This window comes from Petaurus breviceps, unplaced genomic scaffold, assembly GCF_028583685.1.
Source record: "Petaurus breviceps papuanus isolate PSGF00001 unplaced genomic scaffold, PetGlider_PUasm1.0 64, whole genome shotgun sequence".
In the NCBI taxonomy this organism is placed as follows: Eukaryota; Metazoa; Chordata; class Mammalia; order Diprotodontia; family Petauridae; genus Petaurus; species Petaurus breviceps.
Window position 1 is genome coordinate 3,383,203 of NW_027186428.1, and position 13,818 is coordinate 3,397,020.

General features: G+C 37.4%; 1 protein-coding gene across 1 annotated transcript in view; it reads left to right on the top strand.

Moving 5' to 3' along the window:
• TDRD9 (tudor domain containing 9) overlaps positions 1-13,818 on the top strand; it is a 239,348-nt gene that overhangs the window by 102,954 nt on the left and 122,576 nt on the right. The window contains exons 9-11 of the mRNA XM_069103712.1: positions 383-547; positions 7,563-7,666; positions 11,346-11,410. Coding sequence (XP_068959813.1) covers positions 383-547; positions 7,563-7,666; positions 11,346-11,410 — 334 coding nt within the window. The remainder of the gene's footprint in view (positions 1-382; positions 548-7,562; positions 7,667-11,345; positions 11,411-13,818) is intronic.

Genomic DNA, 13,818 nt, shown 5'->3' on the forward strand with positions numbered 1-13,818 from the left:
ATGCCGTGCTCCGAGCTGCATCCAATCAGAGCTGCAGCAGTGAGCGCGTCATCCTGTTCTTCCCCAGTGATTTGCTTGCTGGTGCCATTGAGAGCAGTGCTGCGGAGGAGAACTGAGGCAGGACAACATAAGCCCTCCCCTGACAATAAGCCCTCTGGTGTTTTTCTTTCCAAAAAATTTAATAAGACAGTGTCTTATTATCGGGGAAACACGGTAATCATTTAATTTGTTATGTGATACCAAAGTACTTTGAATAGTATAAAACATTTTATAAACTGTTCTTGTGATATGTTCTAAGATATTAAAAAGAAGTCAAGAAACAAAAAATAGGTGTTTTGATTTATTTTAATCATTGGTTTTTACTATGCCTTTTTTAAAATAGGTAATCCTGATGTCAGCTACTATCAATTGTAGAGAATTTGCTGACTATTTTGCTGTTCCAGTTCAGAACAAAATGAATCCTGCTCATGTGTTTGAAGTGGAAGGCAAGCCTCACACAATTGAAGAATATTACCTTAATGATTTGGTACCTGTTATTCATATCAAGGTATCTTGGAAAATGTAGTTTTTACTGTTTATAATTAGTCTAATGTCACATTTATGTCAATTCTAGGGTATGATAGCAGACTTACAGAGAGTCAGGCACTTAGTGAGGAAGGCCCTATGATTTATTATTAACAAAAACAATAGAGTTGTAGCCATTATACATGTGCTCTCATGGTGTGTTTATATATCAGCATGCTTACAGAATCCAACAATTGGTTCCATTGCCAGGTGGCTGATATTTCTTGATGTTTAGGGAATTCCTACATCTGTATTTTGTGCCTTTCTAACAATACTGAATATTTATCTCCTCCTGACATTTCTTCAATATGTTCTAGAATTCATGAAGACTGATTTTATACTACTGAATGAATGAATTCTGAAAGAATAACATTTTATTTGGTTGAACCAACAGTTTAAGGAAGCGAAGAGGCATTTTTAAAAGCCAGCTTTTAATTACCAGAAGTGATATCAATGTGGAATGGGCATAACAGGAGTACCATGACAATGTAATATGCTAAAAAAATCATAATTTATTTTACCAAGAGAAATTCTGCCTCATGTAAAAATAAAGACTTTTATCCGAGTACTACAGTAAACTGACCATATTTGAATTGATGTAGGTTACAAATTGAGATTTATGAATTCTCCAATGTAATTATCTTTGTATGGTCAATAATGCCATTAAAAGAAAGTAACAATTATAAATATGAATTTGCCCTTCATAGGCAATTTGCTTCATAATTTTTATTTTTTTGGTCTTTTTTGGAGCGGGGGAGAGCAAGGCAGTTGGGGTTAAGTGACTTGCCCAAGGTCACAAAGCTATTTAGTGTTAAGTATCTGAGGTCATATTTGAACTCAGGTCTTCCTGACTCCAGGGCCAGTGCTCTATTCACTACACCACTAGCTGCCCCTGCTTCATTATTTTTTAAAATTTCTTAAAATTATTTTTTAGTTTACATCGTTCATTTCCACAAGATGGATTCATACAAATTTTCTCCCCACTTTTCCTTACCCACCACCCCAAAACAGTGATCCCACTGAATATCCCCTCCCCCAGTCTGCTCTCTTCCATATCTTCCCCCATATACCCTCCGACTTTACAGTAGGGCAGGATGGATCTCCATACCCCAGTGCCTGTATATCTTATTTCCCAGTTATATGTAAAATAATAATAATGATATATTTTAGACATTTGATTTTAAAGCTTTGAATTCCAGATTCTTTCCCTACCTCCCTCATCAACCACCCTCACTGGAAAGATAAGCAATTCAATATAGGTTGTACATGTGTAGCTATGTAAAACATTTCCATAGTGGATATATTGTGAAAGACTACATTTCCCTCTATCCTATCCTGCCCCCCACTTGTTATATTCTCTACTTTGATCCTGTCCCTTTTCAAAAGAGGGTGCTTCCAACTTCCCTCCCCCCCAGCCTGATCTCCCTTCCATCATCCTCCCTCTCATCCCCTTCCCCGCTACTCTCCTGTAGGGTGAGATACCCTATTTAGTGTGTATGTCATTCCCTCCCTAAGCCAGATTCAATGAGAGTAAGGTTGACTCATTCCCTTTTACCTTCCTGTTCTTTCCCTCCATTGTAACAGTTTTTCCTTGCCTCTTCTATATGAGATAATTTACCCCATTCTATCTCTCCCCATCTCCTATCATTATATTCTTCTCTCATATCTTAATTTCTCATTTTAAGTATCATCCCTTCCTATTCAATTGGTCCTGTGCCCTCTATCTGTGTATACCTGTAAACATATATACACACACTCACATATGTATTCATACACCCGTATACTTTCCTATATAGACATATATATGTATGTATGCATGTATATATAATTATATATATATATATACACACACATTTCTATTCCCTTCAACTATTCCCATACTGAGAAAAGTTTCATAAGTTACAATTATCGTTTTTCCATGTAGGGATGTAAATAGTTCAACTTTGATAAGTTCCTTATGACTTCTTTTCCCTGTTTACCTTCTCATGCTTCTCTTGCTTTTTGTATCTGAATGTCAGATTTTCTATTCAACTCTGTTTTTTTTTTCATCAAGAATGATTGAAATTCCTCTATTCCACTGAATGACCATATTTTCCCCTGAAAAATGATACTCAGTTTTACTGGGTAGGTGATTCTTGGTTTTAATCCCAGCTCCTTTGCCCTCCTAAATATCATATTCCAAGCCCTTCGATCCTTCAGTGTAGAAGCTGCCAGATCCTGTGTTATCCTGATTGTGTTTCCACAATATTCAAATTGTTTCTTCCTGGCTGCTTCTCATATTTTCTCCTTGGTCTGGGAATTTCAAAACCTGGCTACAATATTCCTAGGAGTTTTCTTTTTGGGATCTTTTTGAGGAGGTGATTGGTGGATTCTTTCAAGCTCTATTTTGCCCTCTGGTTCTTAACATCAGGACAGTTTTCCTTGAGAATTTCTTGGAGGGTGATTTCTAGGTTCTTTCTTTGATCATGGCTTTCATGTAGTCCAATAATTTTTAAATTCTCTCTCCTGGATCTATTTTCCAGGTCAGTGGTTATCCCCCATGAGATATTTCACATTGTCTTCTTTCGTTTGTTTGGATATGTTAACAGCATCTTGATTTCTCATAAAGTCACTAGCTTCCATTTGTTCCAATCTAAATCTGAGGGAATGATTTTCCTCATTGAGCTTTTGAGATTCTTTTTTCCATATGGCAAATTTGGTTTTTTAAGGTTAAGGCATTGCTCTCCTCATTGCCTTTTTGAGCCTCTTTTGCCAGTTGAGTTAGTCTATTTTTTAAGGTGTTATTTTCCTCAGTCAGGCTGTTGACTCTCATTTCATAATTTTCTTACATTGTTCTCATTTCTCTTCCTAATTTTTCTACCACTTCTCTTATTTGCTTCTTAAGTTCCTCTATGGCCTGTAACCAGCTTTGAAACTTTTGGTGCAGGAGTTCTGACTTCACTGTTTTCCTCCTTTTCCATGCTTTGATTCTTTTTGTCGCCAAAATAGGAATGTAAAATTGAGGTTCTCTGTTTATTTTGCTTCCTTTGCCTGCTCATGTCGCCCCTCAGTCACTTGACCCCTGAGCTTTTTGCCACAGTAGGACGCTGCCACCAGACAGGGGAGCTTTTCCCCAAACACTGGGGTTTTCTTAGGTGCCGAAGGTATTCTTTGCATGCCCTTTCTGAAGCCTCCACACATTCTGGCAAGCTGGTCACACACCCCAAGACCTCCACCCTAGACTGTAACCTCCAAGCAGGTTAAAGCAAGAGTGATTACCCCTCATAATGGTCGTTTGCAGGCCAGGAGTTGAAGCTGCCATGTGGGGGCGGCTGCACAGCCACAGGGCCTCATGCTTCTCACCCCAGGGGCAAAGTCCGACGCACTCCCAACTACTGGATCCCAAAGTCCACACTGAACTGACCTCTCACTTTGTCCTTAGCATCTATGTGTTGATAATTCTGGATACAGCTACAGCTGCTGGTGATCTGAAGTCCCTTCAGCTGCTGGTTGGTCAGGCTCACCCTGGGCCTAAAACTTCCAGTGGTGGCATGGGGCTGGGGTTGGCTTCCAGAGTGCTTCGCTGGCGAATTCCTGCTGGCCTGCTGGGCTGTCCTCAGTGGGAGGTTAGCTTCTCTCTGTCATTTGGTGGGTTCTGTAGCTCCAAAGTTTGTTCAGAGTCCCCTTTTACATAAATTGGAGGTGATGGTAGCCAGAGCCCTGCAGAAGCCCTGTTTCTACTCCACCATCTTGACTCTGTCCCCCTGACCATTGATTTTTCAAACATTTAGCCTTTCAGGTATTATGATTGAACTCAGTTCATGGCAAGTGAGCCTGCATTTCATCTGAAAAAACAAATGCTTAATTTCCTCTCTTAGGTATATAGATTTTAGTCTGTGATATGAGGTCTAATAAGACAACTGGAGAGCCTTGTAGACAGGGTGCCAGACTCAGAATCAGAAACCACTGTTTCCATCACTCCTCAGAGTCTTTCTGGCTGTGTGACCCTGGACAGGCTAGTTAACATTTTTCAGCTTCAGTTTCCTAATTTCTGAAAACAGGATAATAGCACTTAACATTGGTCATTGTGAGGATCAGATGAGATCCCATGTGTAAAATCCTTTGGACTACGTAAAAGTCCACTATTGTTATTAAGGCTATTTCTTAAAATTTTCCAGTGTTTCCAACAACTTTTCTGGCAACTTACTATCTTCTTTTTCTTACACATGACAAGTCTTGCTGGGATTGAAATATATGATGGATGTATGTGTCGATGTTTTTTCCTACTTCTTGGTCCCTTTTAAGTATTGTAGTTAAATAAGTAAGTACTATTGGAATGTGTATGTGTACATGGAAATATATTGCAGAATGTGAAGCTTTCCCTGAGGATTGATGAATTTAGTCTTCATACATATTTTATATAATAATCCTGTCCATGATTTTGTGTCATTTGAATTAGTATTATTACCTAGAGAGCAGAAATCTCTCATAGGGTCTATAATAGTAAAAGAAATATAATGCATTTGAAAGCATTTCATTTAGGGTCTTGGATGGATGATTTATTTTAACTAGTTTTAGGATGTCAGAATACTAATGATATTTCCCCTTAAAAAATGCAATTGCACTATGCAAAAAAAATTTGTTTAATTTGAGTCTTAAATCTCTTTTTGCACTTGGAGTCAATTTAATGAAAGTCTAATGTCCATTTCATAGGTCGTTAAAACTTCTAATCTCTTTTAGTTATTATGTGAAGTGTTTTTGTATCTTCTTAGATACTCTCTTTGCTAAGTTTTGTTCAGCACATCAGAGGTAGAAATTTTTCCTTCCAAGTTTAGTTCCTTCCCTTGTTGGTTCTATCTTACCAAAATCTTTCTTAGACATTGTAATAGTAATGAAATTTGAAGATCCCTTTGCATTGCCAAGCTGACAGGTACTTAGCATCTAGTTTCAAAATAAGCCTCTGTAAACAAACAGGAGGTTTGAACCCCTGCTGCTAATGTAACAGGAAGGGGCAGAACAGGAAGGAGCTAATACCTAAAAAGGAAGAGCAGAAGCTGAACTTTCCTGGGGTAAGCATCGTGGAGGCAGGGCAGCTGCTGCTGGACTTAAGACTGAACTGAGAATTGAGAAGAACTGAGAAGAGGAATGAGAATTGAGAACTGAATCAATTTCTTGGAGCAAGGCCACGTGGAGGCTGGATAAAGTGATTTTGATTTTGAGAATGGAGCTTATGATGCTGAGGATTTCCAAGGGCCAGCTAGAGCTGCCAAAGAATGAAGAGGCATGACTGTGGTGCTGGTACTTGGTCTGTCTGTTTTGATGTTACTTTGTCAGATTCATTTGTTGATAGGGGCCTCTGATCTTGTTAGGCCTAGGTTGATTTCACAAGCAGAAAGTGAATTGAAGAGGATGCCGTTTATTGTGTCTTTGTTAATCTTTGTCTTCCTGGGAACAGAAACTGGGGAAAATTTGCCTTGGGTCAAGATGAAGAGAAAACCTCTCCTTGGGTATTGAATGCTGTGATGATATTGTAACCTGGTTGTGACCTAGGTGTGGATGGCCTTTGTGTTTTGTGACTGACCAAATGAATATACTTTGTTTATGATTGGAAACTAATCTCCACTGGAGACTATCCAGGGATGAAGTACTTTGGTTTTTGTACTTTGTGATTGAACTGAGAACTTAAGACTTTGTGATTGACTAAATGAATGTACTACCCAGAGGTGGAGTACTTTGACTTTTGTACTTTATCACTTAAGGAGGTAAGCAGCCTTAAGGATGATTGAATGATTTGAGTTACTAAATGATTGTACTTTGGTGAAAACTATGTGACCACTTTGGTGACAACTATGTGGCCATATTAGTGATAAGTTTTGTGTTGTGACATGGTCAATGCTGTATTTTGATTTTCTGTGATAAGTTGTAACATTCTGAATACTGTACCTTGATTTTCTGTAGTTATGCTCTGATTTATTATTGAATATAGAGAGAGTTCTCTATGCTATGTAATCAGAACCTTGAAAGCTGTTCACAGCAGCAGTCCTCTGGAAAGCTGCTCATATGTGGCTTTACAGACATTCTCTCTTTTCCTCTGCCATACTTACTATAGTGACAGACCCTTATCACCTCACAACTGCATTATTTCAATAGCCTTGTGGTTGGTCTCCCTCTTTCAGCTCTGAGGCTATTTCATTCTGTCCTCCATTAAGCTGCCAACATTACTTTATGAAGTAATTTGTACCCTTTTATAATCTGACCTACCTTTCGGGTCTTTTTATACTTCCTGGCTCTGGAGGAGAAGGTGAGGCTGGTGACTTTGCACAGCTATCCCTCGCTTAATACAGTTCACTTGTGTCATGGCATGTCTTTATGGATTTTGAGCTCTAGAGACTCCCTTTCTTATTGCTGTTTGGCCTCTGGCTACTCCTTTGTATAGTTTTAGGGAAGAAGAAGTGATTAGATTCTCATAGCATATCTTGATTCTTATGCAGTCTGATGCACATTTCAGAATTTTGCTGGATCAGTGTATATGCAGCTATACTTTTAAATGAGTTTAATTTGGAAACTGTGGTCTACCTACTATTCAGAAAGCTTTTTGGCCAGAGAGTTAATTATTTTCATTCTCTTTATGAGAACTATGGGTAACTGACATTGTCAGTAGTAAACATACTCGATGCTATAAAGGGAGAGTCATTTTATACATATAACCCTTGCTCCCTGGAAGTTTTCAGCCTTGGACAAATAACATCAACTTAAGAAATAAATGGTTACCTTTCCCCGTTCTTGTTGTGAATCCGTTTGGAAGACCTTTAACAGAGCCACTAATTTTGTCACTTTTGGAGTCTGTCATTTAAGATGAGTCAGGAATTGGGGATAAAACTTTTGATCATTTTCACTACATGACTATATCCTGTTGGACAAATAACCTAGAATGAAAATTTAAAATAATTTATATGTTGAATTAAAAATAATTGTAGCATGTATTTTATCAGGAAATAATTTTTCTGTATTTTTTAAAGCTTCCTCCACAGCTCATAGATGAACCAATGATAACAAAGGAAATGTATGAAGTTGCCATATCCTTAATTCAGTTGTTTGACGAATTGGATATGAAAGAGAATGGGTAAGAAAAGGGGGAGAATGACTTAAAAACATTTTCCTTTAAATCATTATTTTATAGTCTAATGATATTAATGTGTGCTATGATTTTTATCTTTCCTTTTAACCTTCTAACATTCCTTAGAAGTATTTCATTGTGGGTAGCTAAGTGGTACAGAGCACTGGCCCTGGATTCAGGAGGTCCTGAGTTCAAATCCAACCTCAGACACTTACTAGCAGTGTGACCTTGGGCAAGTCACTTAAGCCTAGTTGCCCTTCCTTCTCTCCTCCCAAAAAAATGTTTCATTGAGACATTGGTTTAAATAGTGTGACTTGATGATAATCTTTTACTTCAAAAGGAAGTTGGGACTGATATTTCTAAAAGCTGAGACATGTCTTTGTTAGACTTAAATGAAACTGATGGATTTTATTGATTAAAGAAACCATTGAAAGCTGATGATCTTTGTTTTCTGGTTTGTCTTTTCTATAATTTTTTTCTACATTACAGGTACTTCTCTTTTTTTGAATATGTCCTACTTTAATAGTTGAGTTTCTTAGAATTTAGAATTCATTTCCCCATATAAATAGTGTTGAAAAATGGTTTTTAGTTTTAGAAGCAACCTCTGTGGGAAAACTTTCTTCAAGTTCCAGCCTGGACTTGGAGAATCAGAAGTATGAGGCATGAAGTTTGCTGACTCCAGTATGATACCATCATAATAAACTTAGAAAAAAATTTACTAATAATTTTATTTGAATTTTATTTATTAACCATAACCAGATTGTGCATGGTTAAAAAGTAGTAATACTTCTGTTTCGGACACTTTATTCCGTTTACTGAAAGCATATTTTCTTTTTTACCAAGTCATACTGTATATTTTGTTAGAGCTTAAAGTTTAAAACAAAAATGATTGGTATCCATAGTTGTTTGTACAGGGCTCTTAATCCACACATTGGGAACCACTACTAAAGGACTTATGGGCTGTCTGACCTGTTTTTTGCCCCTGCTTGAAGATAGTTGTGACCCCACTTTCTGATGGCACCTTGTGTTTTAGCTTCTCCCTGTCCCTCACTGTTTTGCTCTGGAGGTGCTGGTCCTTGCCTCATTTTGTTTGAGGAGGAGGGTATCTGAGGAAATCAGTGTGCTGTTCTAGATTTGGACTGTTGAGCTGCGGCTTCAGTTTGTGTTGTAGTGTAGTGCTTGTTCTACTCTCTCTTCCTTTTTTGTCCTGGCTGCCCTTACTTGCTTCTTTGGGTGTCTCCAGTCAAGTCATGTGGTTGTCCTTAAGTGCACCAGTTAAAAGGGCCTATGCTTTCAGTATTTCATGGCATATGTAATTCTTCTGTGACGTTCCTTTAAGTCCCAGAAACATCCTGGTAGTAGGTTTAGGAGAAGTGAGACAGAGAGATAGAAGGATAGGACCTTTTATAAAAGAGGAAATTCTGGATTCTGGATCTTGGAAATAAAATGGTCGTGTATGATGGTCAAGGTTCAAGGTATGATCATCCCTATTTGTGGATGGGAGTTCTGTGAGTTCAAGGTACTTCAGGGAGTATCAGTTTGTTTATTGAAATTCTCTATAATGACAGGGTTTGAAGTAGAGAGAAATGCCAGGCAATAAACCCATTGTGAAAGGAAGAGGAAATGACTTGAGAGAAAGAAAGGGGCACTTAAGATTTGGACAAGGGTAATAGAGATGGATGAAGTATTTCTCAAGAGGTTACCAAGGGAAGGCCTAAAGGAGGTAGAGAGGAGCAAGGAAGTATGTATGCTTTTACCTTTACTGTACCTGGATGTGTTTTTGAGAGAAGGTACACATAGTAGTTGGGATTCTGGTCAGGGATGCAGTGTGTTCTGAGAAGAACTTGGTTTTCTTAGGTGCAAGAATGTGGAAAGAGTATGTGGGGAAGAGATCTAGAATAGTAATTGTTTATGGTATAATCGAGATTCAAGTGGGCACAAATGGAAGGACAGGTCATTGTAGGATAGCGACTTGAAGGAAATGTAGGACTAAGGTGGATGGGGATTCAAGAATGGGAAGTGGTAGCAAGGATTTTCCCCTAGTTAAATGAATAACAGGAATTAAGAAAGAAGTAACTAAAAGTTTGTTCTCTGTAGGTTAGGAAAATTCCATTCATTTACCTGTAACCCCATTAAGAATGATAAAAGAGAATAAATACCATGAGTTTTTTTTTTTCCCTCAAATATGAGGGAAGAAGAGAGATGCGTTTGGTCATCTCTGACTTAAATATCTAGTAATTGGGTCCCAATGTACCTAATTAAAGAAATATCATATATGAGGTATATAAGTATACCACATAAAATTATCTCAAGGTTTTCCATTCCCTGAGTCTGGTGCGTCTCAGTTGCTAGCAGCATATGCCTTTACAAACTTCTATTTCTCTGTTTTCTCAGGTGTTATAGAAAAAAATGTCCATTGCCTAGAACATTGCTTGGCACTTAGTAGGTACTTAATAAATATTTATTAGTTGATTGATTGATTCTTCCAGAGGCTCTGGATATCTGATGGTGATTTTGAGTTTCCAAGCGGCACAACTTTGGTATACTTTATACTTCCAGAGGTTTAGAAACTCTGGTTTTTCTGAGGTCTGCATCACAAACCCTCTTGTACCAGGTTCCCTAACCCCCAAGTTATTAATTCATCAAACTTCCATTATGTACCATTGTATTTGTTACTTAATACCAGGTCAAAAACATAATTGTTCCTCCCTTCAGAGGGATACAATACATGTAGAGATTAATAAATTAATTAATTAATACCCACCAAAGAGAGGATTAGAGAACATTCCATAGGTGAGGTGGTACCTAAAATTAGCTGGAGATGAGGGACAATATATCACTGATGGGATAATATTTCGCTGACATTGGGGACAGCCTGTGGGAATTCATAGAGAAAAGAGGGGATGCTGAGTTTAGAAACCTCAGTAGTCTGGTAGGGTTGGAGTATAGAGGACTCATATTAAATAAGGTTGGGGTGGCCCAGCTCTGGAGGGCTTAGAATGCTAGCTTGAAATGTTTTTATTTTCACTTAAGAGAAATAACTCTTTCCATTGTGCTCCATTGAGTTGAGTCCTTCATGTAAGTTGTTCTAGCTTATTGGGTTGTGTTTTTTTCTGCTTTGCCTGACTCATGTGTGTGCTAACATCTGCTTCTCTGATAATGTCTTTACATTGTTCTCTTGACATTTATTTCTCTGACTCCTTAGAGTCCTCCTCATTGCCATGATGGAAATGATGATGATAATGTTGAAGTCTGCATTTACATAGCACTTTAAAGTTTGCAGAGTTCTTTACAGATACGATCCCATTTTCTCCTCACCACAGTCCTTGTGCCTAGTTGCCATTAATATTTCCATTTTATAGATAAACTCAGGCAAAGAAGTTAAATGAATTGCCCAGAATCATATAACTAGAGAGTGTCTGAGATCAAATTTGAACTCGGGTCTTCATGACTCTAGGTACAGCTTTATCTACAGAACCATGTTATAATCCCAACTTGGTAATTGATTTCATTGCTTGACTTCAGACAATTCACTTTTATTCTCTAGGCTTTAATATTTTTATTTGTTCAATGAAATTATCTATTTAACAAAATTATCTCTGCGTTTACTTACAGATATATAACAAAGATACAGCAAAGAAAATGAATATGTAATATTTTTTTATAGAACTTTTTTTACTTATAGGGACAAGACCTTGTCGAGTACCAACTTTGTGTCAGAATGCAGTAGTGTGTTGGTCTTTTTGCCAGGTGGGTATTTATTTTATATTTTACTTTGGGTAGATGAGAAAGTGTTTGATTAGCCTTTTTAAACAATATAATATTTTTTCTTGTGACTTTTTTCTTGCCAATGAGAACATGAACAAAAAAACAATTTTTTTGTGTGATTCATTCTTTAAATTGTACTTTATTAAGTAATTAAATTTTTTTAAGGAAGTGATGTATCTTAAAGGATGATCCTCAAGTTTCAGCAATTTAAAAATCTAAATTAACAGTAAATTGATTACAATTTGTTTATTACATTTAGGGTTTTACTAGTATGGTTACAAATGGTACATAATTAAGCAGCTTTGAATAAATTTTGGCTGTAATAGATTTATCCCAAACATCTTTGGAACACATATGAATCCCAAGAGGACGTTAAAGCCATCATTAAATTCCCCTTATGTTATCTTTTCAGAGGTTTGTAAAATTGTTCTTTGGTTTTATAATGTAAGGGTTATTTAAAAGAAACATTTTGTTCTGAAGTAGAAAGCATTTGGTCAATAACCATTTTTTAAGCATTTAGTTCATGCTAGGCACACAGTACCAAGAACTGAGGACAATGACTAGATAGTTGCTTTCTGTATAGAGCAGATGCTCTGAAAAGTGAAGGCCATTAGAAGGTAGAATTTGAGGTGAGTCTTGAAGGAAATCATGGAAATCGAAAGGCAGAGATGAAGGGGCAGACAAGAGACAGCCAGTGCTAAAGCACAGAGCTGGAGAATGGTGCATTGTGTTTGACAACCTTAGAAGTAAGCCAGTGTAGTAGGATTGTAGAGTTGGGGGAGGAGGGTAAAGTATAAGAAGACTAAAAAGGCAGGAACGGGCCGAGTTTTGAATAGTTTTAAATAAGCAATAGAAGAGTTTACATTTAGTCCTGAAGAAAATAGAGAACTCCTGGAGTTTGTTGAGTAAAGAGGTGAAATGGTTACCTGTACTTTAGAAAAAAATCACTTTCTTGACTGAGGAAGGGGATAAATTGGAGGGATGAGAGACTTGAAGAAAGGAAGCAAATTAAGAGGGTGTTGCAATAGTAGAGGAAAGAAGTGAGGAGGAACTGAATTAGCATTGTGACTGGGTAAGTACAGAGCAGCTGACATATAGAAAAGATGTGAAAGTAGAAAAGAAAGTAGAAACATCCAGATTGACAACAGATTGGGTATTGTGTTAAGTGAGGAGTTAAGGATGACACCATGGTTGTAAACTGGGGTGACTGGGAGCATGTGGTACTCTTAACAGCAACAGGGAGGTTAGGAGAGTTTGCTGGGGGGGGGGGGGAGACAGTGAGTTCTATTTTGAAGCTATTGAGTTTGAGATGTCCATGGGACATTCAGTTTGAGAGGTTTAAGAGGTAGTTGGAAATACTTGAGTGTGGCTCTGGAGAGAAATTAGGAGTGAATATATCCTCCTGGGAATCACCTGCATAGAAATGAAAATTGATCTCATAGCAGTGAGTGAGAGCACAAATTTAGACAGTATGAAGAAAGGAGAGAAGAGAGCCAAGAGCAGAGTTATAATTCACGTGATGCAGGTGAAAAATTACCAAAAGACCCTGAGGAATAGTCATCTATGTAGTTGTGGGAGATTTAATAGTATCTCAGAAACTTGAGAAAGAATCCGGGAGTAGAAGGTGACAACAGTGTCAGAGACTGCAGAGGGGTTAAGGAGAATAAAGATTGAGAAAAGGCCATTATATCTGGCAGTTAAGAAATCATTGGTGACGTTTAAGGAAGACAGTTTTAGTTAATGTTTCCCATTGGAAGCCAGATGACAGAGACTTTAGAAGAGAATGATAGGAGATGAAGTGGAGGCTCCACTTGTAGATGACGTTATCAAGTTTAGCCAGGAGGGGGAGGTACGAATTTAGAAAAATACCAGGTGGGAATGGAGGGATCAAGTGAGGGTTTTTTTAAACCATAGGGAAGTGACAGTAGCCATCAGGGAAGGAGCCAGTAGAAAGATGTGAAGCGTTCAAAGATTTTAATTGGATAAAGGAATTTCCGAGTTCATGGATGTGGAAGTGAAATACCTATGGGTGATGTTAACATCAAGGCAATTATCTTGTTGAGTACTTGGAATATATTACTGAAATGTCTTTAAAAATTTTTGCTGGTGTTGGAAAGTACCATACTACAGTTACTGTTTGAGTATTTTACCATTGATGGTATGGATACTGTTTTAAACATTTGGCTTTTAAATGCAGTATAAGATTTAAAACAAAGACATTAAATTTGTTGCTTTAAACTTCTTAGGTTCTGCTTAGACTAAAACTATAATTGGGTGTATAGTTCTTGTATACTTGCTAATATTACAGAAAAAAATGATTCTGAAATGTGACATTCTTTCATTCTACTATCATTTGAATTGCTATCATATGTACTATATAAGGAAAAATC